Source organism: Corvus moneduloides, chromosome 5 (assembly GCF_009650955.1).
Source record: "Corvus moneduloides isolate bCorMon1 chromosome 5, bCorMon1.pri, whole genome shotgun sequence".
Taxonomy (NCBI): Eukaryota; Metazoa; Chordata; class Aves; order Passeriformes; family Corvidae; genus Corvus; species Corvus moneduloides.
This window is the reverse complement of record NC_045480.1, coordinates 55,160,926-55,180,829: the sequence shown is the minus strand read 5'-3', so window position 1 is coordinate 55,180,829 and position 19,904 is coordinate 55,160,926. Positions and strand designations below refer to the sequence as shown.

At 43.1% G+C, this 19,904-nt stretch overlaps 2 protein-coding genes across 4 annotated transcripts in view; one reads left to right on the top strand and one right to left on the bottom strand.

Annotated features, from left to right (window-relative positions):
* The window catches only part of LOC116444373 (probable E3 ubiquitin-protein ligase HERC3), a 24,129-nt gene extending 4,225 nt beyond the window's left edge, over nt 1-19,904 (top strand). For 2 of the 3 annotated variants that reach the window (XM_032109730.1, XM_032109731.1), the window contains 22 exons: nt 830-959; nt 1,644-1,720; nt 2,272-2,493; nt 3,263-3,354; nt 3,913-4,043; nt 4,985-5,133; nt 5,394-5,473; nt 5,786-5,874; nt 7,050-7,109; nt 7,664-7,766; nt 7,918-8,095; nt 8,409-8,578; nt 9,743-9,838; nt 11,003-11,104; nt 11,179-11,298; nt 14,602-14,742; nt 14,828-15,000; nt 16,076-16,130; nt 16,312-16,391; nt 17,401-17,584; nt 17,961-18,060; nt 18,729-19,904. In XM_032109730.1, coding sequence (XP_031965621.1) covers nt 830-959; nt 1,644-1,720; nt 2,272-2,493; nt 3,263-3,354; nt 3,913-4,043; nt 4,985-5,133; nt 5,394-5,473; nt 5,786-5,874; nt 7,050-7,109; nt 7,664-7,766; nt 7,918-8,095; nt 8,409-8,578; nt 9,743-9,838; nt 11,003-11,104; nt 11,179-11,298; nt 14,602-14,742; nt 14,828-15,000; nt 16,076-16,130; nt 16,312-16,391; nt 17,401-17,584; nt 17,961-18,060; nt 18,729-18,943 — 2,747 coding nt within the window. In that variant the 3' untranslated portion in view covers nt 18,944-19,904. The remainder of the gene's footprint in view (nt 1-829; nt 960-1,643; nt 1,721-2,271; nt 2,494-3,262; nt 3,355-3,912; nt 4,044-4,984; nt 5,134-5,393; nt 5,474-5,785; nt 5,875-7,049; nt 7,110-7,663; nt 7,767-7,917; nt 8,096-8,408; nt 8,579-9,742; nt 9,839-11,002; nt 11,105-11,178; nt 11,299-14,601; nt 14,743-14,827; nt 15,001-16,075; nt 16,131-16,311; nt 16,392-17,400; nt 17,585-17,960; nt 18,061-18,728) is intronic. The other variant, XM_032109732.1, reaches the window with a different exon arrangement.
* Nucleotides 12,696-13,493, bottom strand: PIGY (phosphatidylinositol glycan anchor biosynthesis class Y). Its single transcript, XM_032109737.1, has one exon. It carries the CDS (start codon nt 13,380-13,382, stop codon nt 13,152-13,154), a length of 231 nt encoding a protein of 76 aa, XP_031965628.1. The 5' UTR covers nt 13,383-13,493; the 3' UTR covers nt 12,696-13,151.

Genomic DNA, 19,904 nt, shown 5'->3' with positions numbered 1-19,904 from the left:
ACCGCTGAAGTTGCAGTAATCTGCTGTGCGGTCCCTCGGGAACGGGGAGCTTCTGCATGAGGGGTTTAAGCGTGTCCCAGTGCACTGCACTCGGAGCGGGGGGACTGGAAGGAGAAAGACCATGCCGGGGAATAGCCAGGGATTTTCCTCCCTAGTTCCATGTCTGATGTGTGGGCAGCGAGTCTCCAGAGGTGTTAGGTTTGCTGATGACCACCTTTCACTCTTGGGCATGCTGGGTCTCAGACACTTGTGGTGGAGCAGAGCTACATGCGAGTAACCGAGTCACCTGGTGCCTCTAGGTCGGGAGAGTATCTGCAGCCCCTCAGCTGTAGACAAGGAGGTACTTCCTTCTGCTGTGAAGAGGCAATGTGTGAATTTTCCCTTATTGCTCCTCCAGCATCCTGTAAGATGCTTGACTTGAAGGCATCCTATCCCCAAGGCTGTGACAAGTCTGGGGTGGCCAGATACCTCAGGAAAGTGCTTTGTCTCTGTCAGACACTCTCCACAGATGTGCAGAAGCTACAGACTTGTGCTTCTGCTGCAGTTTCACTGGTTGTCTTGGGAGCTGGTGGCACAGCAGCCTAAGAGATGGAGCAAGGTCTTTTAGAGTAGAGTCATCCAGCATGAAACAAACCAGTGGGTAGGCAGGACACTGAAACCCTAAGAGGCCTGAGAAAATAAGTCACATACAATTGTCTCACTTTTTCCTGAGAAGCAGAAGCTCTTGGTGAAAGCAGTAGCACACAGAGATCTTGGGGAGGGGGCCGAGGTGGTTAAGGTGCCTGCTGCCATAGCATGACCGTCGTGTCTGTCTGTGCGTGTCCTGCAGAGTGCACACAGTCGCAGAGGAATGAGGTGCAGTGCTCAAACCATGATGCCACACACAGGCTCATTCTCTCCCCTAACGGGAAGCTTTCTGAACACTGGGCTAAAGCTTCAGCAGACTGCCCCAAGACAAGGTAAGAAGCTTTCACAGGATGAAGGTATGGATGGCAATAGTAAGAAAATGCAGCCTGCTTTCCTCAAGGTAACATCCAGGAGTTTGAGGCATGCTCCTGTTGTAGAGAGGGAACTGGAACACATACAGTCTTAGTACCCAAAACTTTATCTTCTTTTTTAACCCAGCTAGAAGTGCACGGATTTTGAGGAAGATACCAAGATCTGAGCTGCTTGGGATGCACATGAGACAGGTTTCTCTGAAACTTAGTAAGGATCAGTAGAACCTACCCGAGCAAGGCAGATGACTTGCAAACCACACATGGCTTGGGAAAACTGCAGGTGAAAGACACAAGCATATCTGAACCTTACCACCTTCTGATTAAGCTGTGAGGGTAACCATCATCTACAAATGGCCCAGCAGTTTGCTGTGTGACTTTCTGTTATCTTGCCAGGGGCCAGATAACAGAATCAGGCTGAGCCTGGTTCTTTTCCAGCTTCTTGTGGAGCAAACTACAATCAAATCAGTTAGCCCTGCTACAGCAGGCCGGCATTAGAAAAGGGTGAATCAGCTTACAGGCGACCTATATTTCTCCACGTATTTCCTGCTAAAAGTGATAGGGCTTGGTAAGCAGAGGTTCTTTGTCCTTTACTTTGTCTCATAGCACAGCATCTATTTATTTTGATTTTTTTCCTTATTTTTGTAGGCTGGTGCAAGAACTGGGAAACCGAAATATTGTTCAAATAGCATGTGGGGACCAGCATGCCATGGCACTATCCAGAGGTAGCCTCTTTCAAGAACACTTTTCCTCCAAACAGCAGTCACGCTTGCTCTGAGAAGGCAGTGTTTGTACTACTTGCATGAGTTGGTGACTCCATTATAGAGTAATGAGCAGTGGAGACACAAAGTGCACTGGCTATCAGTGCTGCTCCTTCCTCCCAGCACCCAGGGACCTGCATCTCTCTGTCTCTCTCCAGTTCCTGAGCACTGCCCCTCCACAAAGGTGTGTTTTGGAGAGCAGATGTGGCTGCCCCACTCTGCGGTCACCAGACCTGCTCATTCTTAAGTTACAACACCTTTCTGGTTGGGAACTTCTTGTAAGTATGACTTTAGAGGTGGAAACACGTGGCCTTTTTTTGTGTTGTGCTGAGTCACATGGACAGCAAGGGACAGTCCCAAGGAGGTCAGAAGCAAACAGAAATTTGGCCACACATGGTCTTGCCTTGGAGCTAGGTCCCTGAAAACAGCACTGAGTTTTGCTCCTACTCTCAAAGTGCAAATACTCAAAGGGAAGCAGTGAGGCTGAACTGTTTTCTTTTGTTCTGTGTGTGAAGGGGGTGAGCTCTTCACCTGGGGTCAGAACACCCATGGACAGCTTGGAGTGCGGAGCCAAACCACGCTTACTCCCAAACCACAGCTGGTGGAAAGACTAAAGGGCATCCCACTTGCTCAAATTGCTGCTGGAGGAGCTCACAGCATCACTGTGTCACTCTCTGGAGCTGTGTACTCCTGGGGAAAGAACAGTTTTGGACAGCTGGGACTTGGAGACACGAAAGGTAAGGAAGAAGAGCACCAGGAGGGTGTTTTCCTGGTGAGCTCAGTGAGCTCACCAAATCGAGCTTCAGTACTGTCAAGCTCCTGTGGAGTAGCAGTGGACAGTAAAGTCTTTTGAATAAAATACATCAGGGTATGTTCTTTGTTTCCTGACTAGGAAAGGCATAGAGGTACAATGGTTTTAGGGGCTGTATTTCTACAGAGAACTTGCCATCATTTTATGCGGCTAATTGGATAGTGGGAGCACTTAAAACCTCTGAGGTCTTACAGTTCTATTTCCACTCCTATCCTCTCTCCAGGAAGTCTTGTATGAAAGAAATTAATTTTATACTTTTGTATCTTCTTTAATTCTCTCTAAACACAAGGTGAGAGGATAATTAAAATAACCTCTTGTCTTCAAACCTAGAAGGCTAGAGAAGAGCTGCCCTAGCCAGACAAAACCTGATGACAGCAGAATCTAATCTGAACAAGTCCACACCTTTGAGAATCAGATATTTTGTAGCAAAGTACCATTTGGCAAGCAGATGTGAAAGTATTGCATTTTGTTTCAAACCAAAGTAAAAAAAAAAAATAAAGTAATATGAAAAAGACAGAACATTATGAGAAAGAGCATGTTATACTGGAGGGAAAACAACCCAAACCCAAGCTGTAACTATATGAATTGCTGTTAAGAGAAGACAGAAAAGCACTTAATCCTCCTGTTTTCTAAATTTTTCTGTACATGAGACCCCCCAGTACTCTTTCAATTTAGCAGTATTATCTTCTTTCCAGACAGGGACTGCCCATCATATGTTGGAGCTTTAGAGCACTGGAAGACTGTATTTATCTCATGTGGAGCAGATCATACTGCAGTTCTCTCTAAGGTGAGTCTGAAATGGAAAGTCAGCATCTGAGACCTCACCTTTTGAGAAAAGATACACTGCTAAGTCAGCATGGAGAAATTGGGATGGTAATGCCTGCTTCCACCTGAGCCTGAAGGCTATCTCCAAGGGATGTTATTTAAGCTATTGGGAAAACTGGTCTTTTCTCATATTCCTGTCACCTGCATGCAACCTTTTGCAGGGATATGGTGAAAGGAAATCCCGAGGCAGAGTTCAACTCCCAGTACTTTTTGAAAATATTTTGTTATGGTATATTGGGGACTTCAGAAGATGTGAACAACATGTAATTCACTAGGGTTTACTCACACAAGTAAAATTCTTAAGCAACAGGGAGTTATTCTCAGGACTTAAACTGCTTTTCTCAGGAGCTAAATTATTTGGATTTTATAGTGTATGATCCAGCTTGATGCATGTTTCAATCAGGGATGTTTTGAATCAAGTCCCATATAACATGGTGTGTCTTGCTGGCTCTCACTCTTGGTTGTGACCATTTGAATGTCGCTAATAATGCAGTGATCCTGTTTGCTTCTTCATTTCAAGGAGGGGCTGGTGTGCACCTTTGGAGCAGGAGGGTCTGGCCAGCTGGGTCACAACTCCACTCGGAATGAACTCCTGCCTCGTGTGGTGGCTGAGCTGTGGGGAGCAAGGGTTTCACAGATTGCCTGTGGCAGGTGGGAAGTGCCAATGACATGTCTTCTAGGGTCAATGCCTTAGGGGAATCACTGAAGAACAGTAGGGAAGGGAGCCACCAAGGTGTTCAAATCCCTGTATCCCAATAGGTCAGCACTGTCAGAGTATCCATCTTTCTGTGCTTACCTACAAACTAACTTGCAATTATGTCTGTTCTGTGGTTAATGCATCTGGATCATGCTGGATGAACATCAATTTGTTCACACTTAGGTTGAAATCTTCCTGTAATGATTGGCTTGAAAAAAAAGAATCCCATCCGCTACAATTTTAATTTTTTCAAAGTTTTCAAGTATAAGCCACCCTACTGCCAGAGCCCCAGTGAGAGCAGAACCCTCAGTCCCTTGTGAGCAGAGGAAGAGAGCTGCAAAAACCACCACAAGCCCATGGTCTTTTTCTCTTTTAATAAACAAAGGATATACTGGGTTCCAAAGGGCAAAGGACCATCAAAAGCCTGCATCGGGAAAGTCAATGAATTCCCATCCAGATTGACAAACTGGTGGGTTCTTAGTAAGAATTGAAGAGCAGTAATAATTACCCAGTTTCACTTTGCCTTTCTGGAACTGGGCCAGAAAAAGTCTCCTGACAACTCACCTGGGCTTGGTATTGGGCTCAGCAGCTCAGAAGGTGCACTTTTAAAACCAGAAGGGTGTGAAGGAAGCAAGGTTCCACTATTTTTGTATGTGGAACCAAATCACAAACATTAGAGGATAGTATAGGAAATCTGAGTCCAGATGTGTCTTTATTGCTGAATGTTTATGCAATGAAGAGTTCTAACACGTTGGTTAAAGGGATTCTTTATCTGGACTGTCAGGACTTTCAAAGACAAGCTTCAGGTCTACACTCTGAAAATGTATCTGTAAATTTTATTCTGTCTTGCCCAGTGGTTTTCACTTATTATGACTTTTTTTTTTTTCCTGAACAGACAACACACTCTGGTCTATGTCCCTTCCTTGGACAAATTCTACTTCTTTGGGTCTGGTGATGAAGGACAACTGGAAGATGAGAGCAAGCCCAATCAGTTGATACCACTTCCCATCAATTCACCAGTGAATACTGGAAAATCCTGCCAGAGTAATGACCACTGCAGATGTATACAATCTATATTTGTTTCTTCCATGGAGATGTTTGCTTTCTTGACTTTGTGTTTACACTGAAAGGCAAATATTATGTCTCATGCTTGCTTGGCCACCCCAACAAATTCTACCAGGAATTATTCCATTTAACCCTAATAACTACTATCTGAAGGGTTTTTTTGCTGTTCCAGTTCTGTGCACTTAACTCTCTGAAGATAATGAGTGTCTTCAAATGACAATCTTTTTGTTTTTTTACAGAAAAGGGTGCATCAAAAAAGGGGATTAAAATTATTGCAGGAGTAAACCAAAGTTTTGCCCGTTGCAGGGTGGAGAACAAGGTATGTGCACATTTGATCATAGCTTCTGATTTTGCCACTGTCCACATTACTGCTGGAAACATTTGGATTTTCCATTGTGCTTGTAGCACTCCAATTTTCTATCTGTCTGTTGCAGTTTTTTCTGTGCTTACCTACAAACTAACTTGTATTGCAATTATATATGTTCTGTGGTTAATGCATCTGGATCATGCTGGATGACCATTAATTTGTTCATACTTAGGCCGAAATCTTCTTATAATGATTGGATTGAAAAAAAATAATCCCACCTGCTACAATTTTAATTTTGTCAATATTTTTATGCATTTCACACAGAATTCATATTTGAATGGAATTGCCACTCTGGAGGATAAAGAAGTGGATGCATGGATTTCTAAATCTAAACCTTGGAAGAGTATAAAAAAGTAAATCTGAAACTTGCTATTTGGGTTTGGTTTTGTTTTTTTCCTGATACATGATTTTCTCTAAAAATTATTCTTCTTTGGAGGCTATTTTGGAGGAGTAGGAACTGTTGTTCAAGAATTTAGCCAAGGCACAATCTTGTACCAGCACTTCTCACCTAGTTTTTGCATAGAAAAAAGAGATGTTGATAAGCAACAGGAGCAAAGCAGATGTACTGCATGGCTTCAGAAGCCTGTCCTCTTCTTGCCCAGAATGGCTGTAAAGTTGATGAGGAGCTGACAAGTTAAACCAGTGAAAGACCCTGCCTGAAGAACAAGGCCTTGTGCAAAAAGCCTGATCCAGAGTACCCAAACCGGAATGCTGAGCCAGCATTTAAAAATTAGTGGTCCCTTCTTTAATTACCCATTTTCAAAAGCAGTATGTTTATACCACTGTGGGATGCCTTACACTTAGAGTCTTTCTCATGTTTTATACGGGAGGTTATTTTCTTTGGGAAACTCTGACCCCAGCTGCTGATTTTGAGCATTTCAAAAGTTTGGCTAATTTGGTACAGTATGTTTCCCTGACCAATTTTAGCACAGTTTGGATTATGTGAAAAGTGATTGTTGAAAGGGTGAGAGAGAGGGTTCTTTCCAGATCTCAATAGGAAGGGCCTGACAGCAAATTGCTTGATAAAACAGCTGCTTCAATAAGAACAGAACCAGGAATACAGGGAGTGAGTAAGTCTAATGTCCCTTCAGTTTCTGGGAACCCAGCTTTTGTGCAGCAGTACATTGACAGCCTGATGGATTTTCCCTCCACATGTTACAAAGACCCTGTCCGTGGAGGGGATCCTCTTCCCTCCCATGCTGCCTTTTATTTTGCATAACAAACAAAAGCAGCTAATGTTCTGACCTGTCAGGAGAAGAGATCTCCATGATAACACCACCAGAATGGAACACTGGCTGCCATGGGGCACTTGAGCAGGTTCCCTTACAAGGCCCAGGAGAGCAGAGGTGGCTTGCCAAAGATCAGGAACTCCTCAAGTACAATGTCTTCTGCAACACTGACAATGAAGTGGTGCTAAGAAAAGTTTTGTGTGCTGTCAGGTGCAGACACACTCATACACGTTTTTTGTTCTTTCAGAGTTAAAAACCTGAAGTTGAAAGGATTGACTTTTTGTTTTTTTTACTATCAGGAATATCAGACTGATCTTTTCATCTGAGGCTTGTATCAATGGAAGCTTCCTGGACAAAAGGTAGCATGCACTGACTTAAACATAACAGAATATATTGGCTGCATGTAAACTGACCAGAAAGTGTTATTTTAGGCCACATATGTAGAAAAGATTCATTTTATCTGAATTTGCAAGAAGCCAGTCTTTATTTCAGAAAGCTCAAGCTAGTACTAAGATTTTTATAGCCCTGGTCCTACTGAAATGTGCTAGAGAAGTTCACATTTTAGAAGATTATCCTTTAGTGATATTTGGCAGATGATGATAATCTCTTTAGGCAATATTACAGCTCTCAAAGGATCCATAATAGCTTCTCCTGGCACTGAAGTGGAAGTCATCTTAGGGTGAAATACAGGAGCCTACCATTAGTAGTTCACAGCCACACAAGACAGAAAGGACAGGATATTAATCAGGTCACAAAACAGTGGCCTGTGTTGTCTATCTTGTAAGAACACGTGAAATTATACCCACTGAACCTGGGGCTGAACTTTCCAAGTATTTTCTAATACTACAATGCTTCATTATTCAGTCAGTAGAAAAAACATTATTTAGTGTTCTTTTTTTTTGTGTTGTGATAGAGACAAACATTTCAAAACTTCCAAAGAAGTCTCAGGCATAGACATGTCAGAAGTGAAACGTTTTTATGAGAAGATCAGTAAAAACCAAACAGTCTACCAGAAGGTAAGGATTTGATATAAGGATGCTCACTAAACAGATACTGAGGAGCTTTGGATTTGTGCATGAAACTTAGGAATTTCATGCCACCTAATTACTTTGGCAAAACAGAATTGCATTTTAACCCTTGTCTCTTTTTTTTTTTTCCCCTCTGAAGGTGCAAAAGGAGATTAAGAACTTACTGCCGTCATTGTCTTCCTCTCCCATCTCACTTGAAAATTTCAGGGTCTACTTGATCTTGCCTTTCCTTCTGCAGGGGGAGGATGGAGACTCTCTGATTCTTGAGATGGCTCAAGCCATCATGAAGCTCCAGCCTGAGGGCCTGCAAACTCTTGGTAGGGTTTTATGATGATAAAACTGAATGATGTAAATGCTTGGTCATTTTCTGCTGCAGAACAAGTGTTATTACTGCTGATGTAATGTGTTCTAGAGCTTGAAATAATTGCTTTTGATAGACATAGAAACATGGGGACTATGCAGCAAGACACAAGAATTAAAAAAGTTCTGTCTGAGGTTTTTTATAATTTTTGTAGTGCAAGCTTAAAAGGTTTTTTAAATTCATTTGATAAAAAGAGAAAAAGCAGCTTCATCCACAAATTGCAGTGATTTGTATGTTACCTGTGACCTTACTAGCTGTTTTCTTTACAGAATGCCTATGGTCAAATCTAGGAACATCCTTTTTCAGGGAGCTGGTCATTCTGTATCAGAGGGTTTCCAAGCAATCTGTCCTGGAGTTCATAGCCAGGGGGCCAGACCACATCTTCAACCTAGGCCCAGCTGAAACAGGGCCTCTGCAAATACTGCAGAGGCTTTACCAGGTGAGAAAGTGCTTGGATCCCAATTAGACAGGCTGTATCAATGTAGCTTAGAGTATTTTAATATTTCTCACTTGTTCAACTCTCTGGGTTTGACACTGCTTCAGCAATCTCTTTGGCTCTACACCAGCACAGTTTTGAAGGAGTCCTGCTCGAGTTGTGCCAAACTGACCCTCTGTAGAAATGAAGAGCTAAAGCATGTTATAGCCCCTGGCAGGGGAAGAATGCTTTCAGTGGTTTCAGGAGTGCATGCATTGATGCCTACAGAGCTATGGATGTGGTGTCCTCTATGTAACATGCCCATTCCCCTTTCTCCTGGTGAGATCCTTCACCCCAATAACTGCTCAGAGCATTTAAAAGACAACCTACCTGCTTGGCACATTGTGGCTGCCACAGTAATGCTCTGTGATGATTGAAGAACCTGCTAACCTGACAAATTCTCTGGGACAACAGCAATAGAACCTCTTTAGCTGCACACAAACAAGAAGAACAAAGGGAGCAATAATTGTGTTTTTCTGGACCACCATACTTTCTCCTGCAGAAATGTTCAGAGTTTAGGAAAGTCAAGAGCTCAAGTGCACAGCATAAATCAGAGAGACTTGTATCTCCTTATCTCAGCAGACATCCCTCCAGGGCAGTGGCTGGGCATACCCTACAGAGACTTGTTAAATTTTGTTCAGAGTTGAATATCCTTTTGGCTGAGAATGCAGAATTCGGCCTCAAAGTTTAGACTCTTGAATCTGTATTTATGCAGGTAAATAAACTCAAAAATGCAGCAGGCCTACTCCTCTGCAACTGATTACATGACCTGGAGCTTTACATGTTCACTGTCCCCCTGCAAGTATCTTTTCCAGACAACAAGTAGGAACATGAATAGGGAACCACAGAGTGTTCTGCAACATGAAAGACACTCCAAAGGAAACATACTTTTCCTGATGGAGTCCTGTTAAGGGATCTTAATTGGAAATGAAATTTGCTTTCCTGCTAGTTTATACATGGGTTTCTGAGACTTCTCACTGTGGAGCACTGTGATACTTGTAGCACTTTTATCCCTTACCTTCTGCACAGGGTCTCAGAGCCCTTTCTGCAGAAAGCCCTGTCAGTCCTGTCCTGCCACACAGACAGCACACTAGTTCTGCTGCTGATATATTGCGTGTTTCAATGCAGGTGAACTCCAGAACTGGTTTCAGAGTGCATGAAAGCAACTTCTATGTACCTAAAGTGATAGAGATTATCAACTTATGTTCATGCTTAAATGTAACAGTAAGTATAAATCTTACCAGCAGTGTGAAACACTTTTTTTCTTTTATTTAAATAGTTGACAATATATATATGGAAGTCAACTCTAGAGACTAACCCAATACATCTCGAAGACATTTCATTTTCCCCATTCCTCCAGTGCTCTAAATTATGCAAGCCCTTTACCATCCCAGTGTTCCAGCAGCTACAACTGGTTTGATGATCCCTGGTTCTGAGAGTTGGAGCTAATCTTAAGCAGAATCTGTTTGCTTTGAACTAGCACTCACTGTGAAATAGTAGCACGAGGGATGGTTGCTATACTTCGCGTTACTCTGGATTTTATTTACTTTTTAATTAAAATTAATTAATTAAAGTTTAATTAAGAGAAATATTTTGAGGTGTCTTTAACCTATTATTTAGAAACCCTACTGAGCGTATCAATTTACTTACATCTTAAAACAAAGCTGTGGTAATAAAAAATAATCTGTGGCATTTCTTGATGACACAGAGCGAAAATTAGCTACCAAATGCAGTCAGTGTCAGAGGAAGCAGTATGAAATGGAAATGTGCATAGTAGGGGTTTCCTCTGGCAAAAAAAAGTAAGTTTTCTGGCAACTTGGCTGGAATTTGTAGGGCAACTGCCTAATTCCTTCATAAGCTTTTGTTTGCTAAGGTACCAATTTTGTACCAAGTAACCAGAGTGAGAAAGGAGGTTTGAGAAACAGCATAGAATCAAAAGCCAATTAGGACATTACCTGAAGTTGCTGCCTTATCACACTGGAGGTGTAACACTTTGAATTAGATTATTTTTATACCAGTATAAATTTTTGGTATTACATATAATAAACCCAGCAGTTTTTAAAAACAATGTACCATAACCTGGGTATCCAGGACATTTTGGTTTAGCTGAATTATGGAAGATGCAGTTAAAATCATTCTCTCTGTTTTATTGTTCATGCACTACTGTTGGCAAGTGTCTCTCTGCTTCTCACTCACAGGAGCAAGTAGAAGCTGTTTTTAGAACGTGAGCCTCTGTTAGTGCAGTGCTCATGCACACAAGGGCTCATTTCAGAGACACAGGAGTTTGCCAGGGTACAGACTGGCAGTTCAATCTGCACACATGTCCCTGAAGTCTGGTTCCACAAGGGAAAATCAACATGTCTTTTCCTTTCTTCCTTGTCATTTCAGACAGTCCTATGGAATCTGAGCAAGTTTCCATGCATCTTTGACAGGAAAAGCAAGATCCACATTCATATTACAGAATGCAGGGCTCTGTCCAATGTCTCTATTGTAAGTGCAGCAAATTTTGTTACCAATCAGAAGAGATAAACACACTGCTAACAGACTATTACTTCAATCCTCAGATACCTGTTATATGCATCTCTGAGACATGGAATTTTGCCGTCAGAAGACAATGCCTTCTGCAAGACATATGGAAAAATTTAAAATCCGCCTCAAACCAAGATTTCAGGAAGATTTTAAGGGTAAGATACCAAATTGTATTACTTGTTAGCTCTAACTATCTTGCTGAAGTGTTCCTTGATTTTCAGTGTTACTGAATATTGGTAGAAGGGTTTCGGTATTCTCTGAGCATACAACAAAAGAACTGCTCACCAAATTATTATAAAACATGTTCCATAGATGGTGTAAATCTGGAGGGCAGTATTTTACATTCTTATTCCAGGCAGCTTTGTTGGCATAAGTCAAATGAAAGTGGCAGTGCTATTTACTGTGAGGTTGCTTTGGGGTAATGGAATAGAATTGCTCAGTTGTCTAAGTCCAGTACTGTTGCTGCTAGTCTGACTTTTGAGACTCTATACTAGTTTGCTGTACATGAAAACCCCAGTGTCTGGGGAACCAGCCTGAGGGGTCAGCAAGCAACACAGCCACAAAATGACATTTCTTTCATGGAGATGCTGTCTGAAGGGAAAGGAAGGATAGTGCTGGCCAGAGAGATGGGAATCTGATTACAGTGCTGCTGTCTCCATGTGCCTTTATTCTGTGGCTTCCACACTGATCCAAAGGTTGTGGCAGTTGCATTTCCTGCAGGAATCGTGATGCTGGCCCTGCCCTGCAAAAGCCATTAGCTGGCTGATGTGGGAATAGGACACCTGCCCAGAGCAGAGTTCAGCTAAGGGACCACGTGCCCCACCTGTCACTAACACAAAGTCTGGCACCATGCCTGTGCCACAGGAACTATGGACCTTGGTGCCCTATGACCCAGTTCTGGTGCTCTCCAAGTGAGCTCTCTTGCCAACCAGAGCTGTCAAAGCATTTCTTTCCCAAATACTTTGGATATTCACAATGGCTCCCAAAGCTACCTTTCCCTCCTGCTTCCTCACTATGCCAGCTGAGAGAGGCATTTATTTATGGAGGCAGTGAGGGTACGCTCTGTACTGTCCTCTAGATTTTGAGTCTCCACCAATTGTACAAGCTCTGACAAACAGCTGCCCTTAGCTCAAGTCAGCCTTTGGGCGCACCTCTTGTGAGCACTGCCTTTCACACTGTGCATCACAGCATTATTTGCCAAGCAGCAGCCTGAGAAATATAACTGCCCTGTTAGTATCCCACCCAGGGAAACTATGTATGGTCTGCAGCATTTACAACTTGGTGCTGCATTTCTGCATTTTTCAGCAGGTAGAGGACATGTTTTGTGTTGCAGATACCAACTACCCAAAAGCAAAACATAAAAAAGAAACCTGCATTGTAGCATTGACCTGTCCCCTTCACAGCTGTGTCCTGTTAGGAAGTTTTTCAGACAATTCTGAGAACTTGGCATGGGGCACTCTCATTGTGGCCCTAGAAAGAAAAGAGCTGCAGGTACTGCACATACAGACATGGGTATAACCCAAGAAAGAAATGTCTTAATTTAACTCATCTCAAGTTTTGTTATTAAACACCAACCTGATTTATTTTAATTTTTGCTGTTCTGACAGTGAGACAAACATATTTCAGTACACAAATCTGGTTAAAAAACCCCAGAGCTCTCCAAGAGAGATTCATATCATTGCATGTTTTAATTTTAATTTAGTTTATTCAGTCAGAGTACAGTTCTTCCTCATGAAAATGAAGGTTTTAATTAGTGCCACTACAAATGCACAACACTCTTGAAGGGATAAAACAGAGGGAATTAGTGTTTCTTATTACTCCTACTCTTCATCTGCATTAGCAGTAGTTAACAATGGGCTGCTGCTTCATACAGTTCCAGATACTACGGGGAAAATGATGCCAGTCACTAGTGCCAGAAGGAAACTCTCTCAAATGAAGTGCAATACTTGATGAGATTAAACAAATTACGTTGATTTAGAGAAGCCCAGGGGTTAGCAAAGACATCACACTAGTTGTGCCTAAAAAGCTTAATCCCCATCCAGGTCCACAGGTGAAAGAACACATAAACTGGTATTGTAACAGGAAGGAGGAGGCTGTAGAAACACAGGCTGTTTGTGCTGGTGCAGCCCTGGGGGAAGGCTTCGTCTACGCTGGCCGAGTAGAACAGGCCTGCCAGGGACAGGAGGGGAACGAGCACAGTCAGCGTAGGCAGGGAGGGCAGCAGCCCTGCTCCGGCCATCGGGCCCCGCTCCCGCCGCGCCCGGCGGCTCCTCAGGGCTGCTCCGAGCCCTCGGCCGGGGGCTTCTTGTGCGTCATCCTGGCAGCCTCCGGAACCATGTTCGGGATGCCGTCGATGATGGGGTACGCGATGCCCAGCTCCTCGTTAATGAGCTCGTTCGTAGCTTCTTCGTACCTAGCCAGCCAAGTCGGAGGGGGGAGAAACATCCAAGCAAAACATGAGGAGCAGTGACTAACCTGGGTTTGCCCAGGGCTCGGGCGCAGCTCCCCCGCCCCGTCCTCACCTCAGCGGTCGCTTGGAGAGAGGGCACACCAGGAAGCGCAGCAGCGATGGCTCCGGTGGCTGCGACCGCGCTGAGCCCGAGCCCGAGCCCGAGCCCGAGCCCGAGCCCGAGCCCGAGCCCGAGCCCGAGCCCGAGCCCTGCTCCCGCTGCCCGTGGCAGTGCCGGCCGTGCGCGGGGCCACTCGGCGCCGCCCGCCGCAGCAGCAGCACGGCCGCGCCGCGCAGCATGGCCGCCGCTTCCGCCGCCCACAGCCCGCCCACAGCCCGCCCACAGCCCGCCCCGCGCCGCCAGTGCCTCGGGGGGCTTGTGCGTGGTGCGGGATGTAGAATGGATCGGGATCATCTTAAATCAGAATGGGTTTCGGTGTTAAGATCTTTGTACACTTGCAAGACTAATCAGGAAGAAAGGAGACCTAGTCAGTGGAACAGGCAGCAGGCAGCTTTCCCTAGCCTAGGACATCCGGGAACTAAAAAGCCTTAAGGATGCAGTAAATCAAGGTGTTGATGTATGTCTGTATATACATTGTTAACTTGGCAAAATACTCAAGGTCCTGTAGCTGAACTGTGTTCATTATAAAACTAAAAATCATGCCCACAGGGCAAAAAGACCCCTGCCCAGGTGAAGACCTTTCCCCTGAGGGTGTGAGGAAGTTAGTTAGCTGGGGTTATGTAACTTGTTTGGAAATTACTAACCAAGCATAGCAGACTTGGAAAGTTGCTAACTCTGAATTTCTGTGTATAAATAATGGCTCAAAAAGTCTGGTGGGATGTGCTTGATTTGTGGAATACCGAGTACCCAGGTTGGCACAACCCTGAAATAAATAATCAGTGTCTCTCTCCCAGGTATGTAATTATTGGCTTGTTGCACACCAGGTAAGGAATCTGATTTTGTGGGCAACATTGGTGTCTCTATCTATGGGTGTCTCGGACCTTGCAGGTGAATTTTGTGGGCGAGAAGGGGATGGACGATGGTGCGGTGTCCCAGGAGCTCTTCAGCATCGCAGCCAGGACCCTCTGCCAGCCTGGCACTGGCACCTTCTGCCACTTTGCCTCCAGCCTTGTGTGGTTCCCCAAACAGGTAAGGCAGCCCTGTGGGGGTGGATGGGGGACCCACCCATGGGAAAAGGCAGTCATGGCTTTCTGGTGTGCTTGTTCTTAACCAGGCCTCCAGCTGTGAGGATGAGGACACCTTCCACTTGATTGGGACACTCTGTGGAATGGCCCTGTTTAACCAGCGCATGGTGCCCTTCCCCTTCCCCAGGGCTCTCTACAAAAAGCTACTGGACCTGGCCCCCACTCTGGAGGACCTTGAGGAGCTGCTGCCAACTGTGGGCCGGTATGAGCCAGGCATGGCCCGAGCTTCAGCTGGGTCCCTTGCCTTGACCATGCACAGGGAGATCCCAGAGGCTGAATTCGGGGCACCTGTGGCATCTACATTTGCCATTGTGAAGCTGCTAGAAGCCACAGATTTCCAAGGAGGTCCTTGTCCAGAGCATGGATGTTGTTCTCAGAGGCTGGTATTGCCAAAATAAAAAGCCAAGCCTCATGGCTTAGAAGGTGTCAGATCTCTGCTCCACAAAAGCTTAAGTCCACACTGTGAATATATAGTTCAAAACACTTTGGGCTGTAGTTGGGACTTGAAAGAACTAAGGACCCAATTATTAATGTTGGGGTTTTTTCTCTGATTTACTAATTATCACTTTCCACAATATTGTCTTGCACAAGTACAGTATTACAAAATGCTGCAGTTGTGCCAGTTCTGAGAACTCTTGTGCAGAGTTTCCATGCACTGGGAGAGAAGATGTCAGGCAGACATAGCAGGGAGAGGTGCTGCTGCCACCAGCATAATGCTTCAAGGCCTCTGAAGCCCAGCTTTCCATGCAAGTGCTATAAACAACCAAGAAGATGAGAACCCCATCCCATGAGCTAGTGACTGTGTTGAGGTGGTAAATTCCTGAGGTGCTAAATTTACTGAGGTTCCTCAGTGAATTGGAACACAAGGTTGTCTGCAGTACTTGGAGAGGTGCTGCACCCCAAAACAATTGTCCCAGAATTCTGGTCCACACTTAATTCTCCCTTCTGGTCCACACTTAATTCCTTACTAGGTAATGTCTGGAAGCAAGGTTGTGGTCCCAATCCCACTTGTCACTGAATTTTGTGTAAAGTTGTCCACACAGGGCATGGGGATGGACTTGCCTGGAATCCTTTTTTACTGGAGGCGTTTGTGCTCAGCTCATGGCAGCAGCATGGCAAAATTTCAGGGCCATATATGACAGTTCTGTGTGAGTGTAGGTGTTGTGTATATATATGCATTTAAACGCTGCTTTTCAAAGGATAGTTTGCAGCAGAATTTGAAAGTGCATTGAATGGTCATGTTTCTTCTCTCTTTAATCCCTTTTGGTTTTTGACAGGAATCTTCGGAGCATTTTGAATGATGAATGTGATAGCTTGGACTTGGACTTCACGGTAAGACATCCCACATAGGTATTTGGGCAAGACAGTGTCCCAGTGCAAATGACACAACTTGTCTGTAAACTCAAACTAGTGGGAGTGCTATGTCAGACCCTCCAGGAAGAATGAGAGAAGTAGCACATATATATCTGTCATATATAGACATAGCAGCCAATGTTTTAATTTATTTGCATAGGGAATGGAAGGAGAAGATTCCACGGAGGTTGTTGAACTTAAGAAAAATGGTGCCAACATTCCTGTCACTGAGGATAACAGGTCAGTTTTATTTTTATATTTCTTATCCTGTTGTCTTGTTACAAGTGTATGAAACATGTCTGTACCCGTCCCCATATACTGTTAGAAAATATTGACCTCTGTATTGTGCCATTGGTCTTGGTCCAATAGGTTGCACACTTTCCGTTCCTGCTGTACTCGCTGCACACGTGCCAGACATTGGCAGTTTGGGCAAGCAGTGGATTAGAAGGGGATCCTTGGACAACCTGGTATCAGCATATGCAGATACCTGGCATTAACAAGAAAATTCCTAACAAATTTTAAAAATAACAGTGAACAGTATTTTCAGGGAAATACAGGTGATTTGTCTGGGAAACCCAGCTATAGGTACACCTCTGTAAGGGTTTTTATAGAGCAAAATGTTTCCTGCTTAGTTACATATATGGCATGTATCTTGTACATAAAGGAGAAGGAGCAATCTATCAATAAGGCTTTGTGTCAATATTAATGTAACACAGAGGACAGAGAGAAATTCTGTGTCCTGAATTATGCAGATGACCTGAGGACCCATAGGGATCCATGAAAGGGCTATTTAAGCTTGAAGTACAGCATTTACATTGAGTTGATTGTACAAGTACAATGTCACTACACAAATCCCCATATGAAGTAGAGAGAAGAGTGAAACTATTGATTAGCAGCTGTGCAAATATTTATTTCGATTTCAGGGAAATTCTTGGGTATTCATTGAGTGTTAGGTCTGCTAGGTTCCATCTTTTATAATAATCAAGTGTCTGATAGGATTTCATTGGAGTGTTCACATGAAATACAAGGAGTGTTACCAAAATGAATCTATTCTGGCTAGCATTCTCTTTTATTTGTGAAGATGTTCCCAGCTTATTCAGTGAATAACTAACTGCCAGTGGCGACTGGTCTCAGTGAAGAATGTGTCTGTACAGCACAGCAGGTCATATGGAATAAAGGAATAAGGCATAAAGTTCTCTATAATCCTCCTTTTAGAAAAGCACCAATGCTTGTTTTGTATCTGTTGCAGGAAAGAATATGTTGATTTGTATGTGAATTATATATTCAATAAATCGGTACAGAAGCCATTTGAGGACTTTATGCAAGGGTTCTTAAGAGGCTGCCCAGCTAGAAATTGGAAGATGTTTTTCCCTGAAGAGCTGCAGGTTCTTCTCCAGGGACACACAACATTTGACTGGCATCTGCTGGAAAAGGTATTGTATACAAGCACAGTGTCCTTCTGCTCTATCTGCTAAGCATAAACTGCTTCTGACCTGATCTTTCATTGAGTGCACAGGTCATGAACAGATGGGCAGAAGCTCGAAGGGCTTTCTCTTTTTTTGATTTGTGTTGATGTTCTGTTTCTAATCTACATCGGCTACAAGAATAAAGGAGAATAAGTATCAAGCCATAACTCAAGGATTGTCATATGAATCTTTGAAAAACAAATGAACAAGCAGATTCCAGAGGTTAAGGGGATTTGAATATCTATGAACAGGATTATAAAATTTATCAGATAAAATGTTGCTTTAAATATAAATGGAAATATTGAGGATTAACTGGCCTGTTTTATTTTTGTCTTTTTGACAGAATGTGGTATACAGACAGTATAAGAAGTCAGATCAAACCATCAGGAATTTTTGGACTGTGTTTCACAAGCTACCAGAAGAAAAAAAGAAAATGTTTCTTGGTAATATATTGGGCATTTTAAACTTTTCATAGCCCTTTTCTTTCCCCCCCAACACACATTCTAGATGGTTGTACATAAAAACTATTATAGTATTGTTCCAAACTGTAGCTTTTCCCCATGTTCACCCCTGCTGCTGCCACATTTTCTAGTGAAAATCACAAAGAAATAACACAAAGAGTTGCACAGGGACAGTTGACCCTCCTCACATCCCTTGAGGTTTGCCTGAGTGCATCGGACCACCTTGAAGCCTGCAGTAACTTTATCCCTTACTTTTGTGGTTGTCTTGTTGGTCAGAGGCCTCAGCTTGCGTGAGCACACTGTGTTGATGTAAGCAGTTTACCTTTGTCAAACGGTTGCAGAAGCTAGGTGATCCTTTTTAAAGGTAGAAGGTCAGACCTAGCCTGGCCTTTCTCATCCACAAAGTCCACAATATAAAGTAGACGAGGGCTTGTAATTACTATGAATAGGTAAGAGACTTTAAACTGTATTCAGATGCAAATTCAACACAGCAAAATACTTAGCTTAGGAAAATAACTGTATGTTTACACTAATTTCCCTTCATGGTTTTCATTAACATTAATTATTTTCATGTTTTTCAGTTAACATTATTTTGTTTCAGTTTTTAATTTGCAAACTTGTTCTTGTTTTTCTTTTTTTCATTCCTTCAGTTTTTTTGTCAGGATCTGATCGAATCACTGGCTATGTACTGGACGATTTTAGATTTTGTATTGAAGATCCTCAAGTGGAAAATCCAGATGAGGTCTGTCCCTGTGCCAGGACCTGCTACTTCATTTTGTTCCTCCCCAGATACAGCAGTAAAAAAGTACTCAAAGAGAAGTTGCTTTATGCCATAGAGCATAATGAAGGTTTTGGCCTTGCCTAATTCTTGGATAGAAGCACTTTAAAGCAAAAATAAGAAAACAAGTCTTTGTTTCACTTGTCATATTTTCTCTTAATTATTCCAGTTTACTGGTTTCTACTCTGCCATATTTTTACTGCACTTTATAAACACCCGAGTGTGTGTATTTGCTGAGATTTTACATGGCTTATAAAATTGAGCTTAGACCAGATACCTCATAGTTAGACTGTAAATTTAGGAAAGAAGCATCCTGTTTGGCACACTTCAGAGAAGGAAGCTGATAACCAAGCATATTTGTGCAAGCAGGGTCTGCACTGTTCTGGTTGTGTTAATAGAGTGAGATCCCAGCAGCAGTGATTCTGTGATTTTTACATTCATACATTAGCAAGCACACAGCCAAGATGTGCTAAGCAGTCACCCTTGCAAGGCAAAGCTGGTGTTACTTAAGGGTTCTCTTGGGGAGCAACTGACTCTAATGAGACTGTGAATTGAAGGAGCAGTCTGGGCTCACCTGGATATGGCCTATGACTTATCTGTGACAAATTCTTAGGAAAATTTGATCATTCCTAGACTTTTGAAAAAGCTATACTAATGCACTATGATAAAATAATTTTTTGTTATTTAGTGTGATAACTGTTGTATTTGTTATGTTTCTTTATATCTTCTAAGGAGATGTTTCGCAATTAAATCATAAAATCTTAGGCTTGCAGAACAGATCTGTCTAAAGAGCCCTGTGGACATGAGGCTTGCAGGGCTTGTGGAATCTCATTGTCAAAACAGTGCAGAGCACTGGCAGGATATTAACACTGTCAGGCAGGATATGTGTTTTCTGTGTATTTTGCTACGTGGATGGGGAGAGAAACAAATCATTATTTTTCAGCAGTCTTCTCTTTGGTGTATTAAATGTGTCAGGGGACATCCATATGTAAAGAAGACTTTCACTGTGTTAAATTAACTGATGATGGATTAAATTTTCACCCCTGTA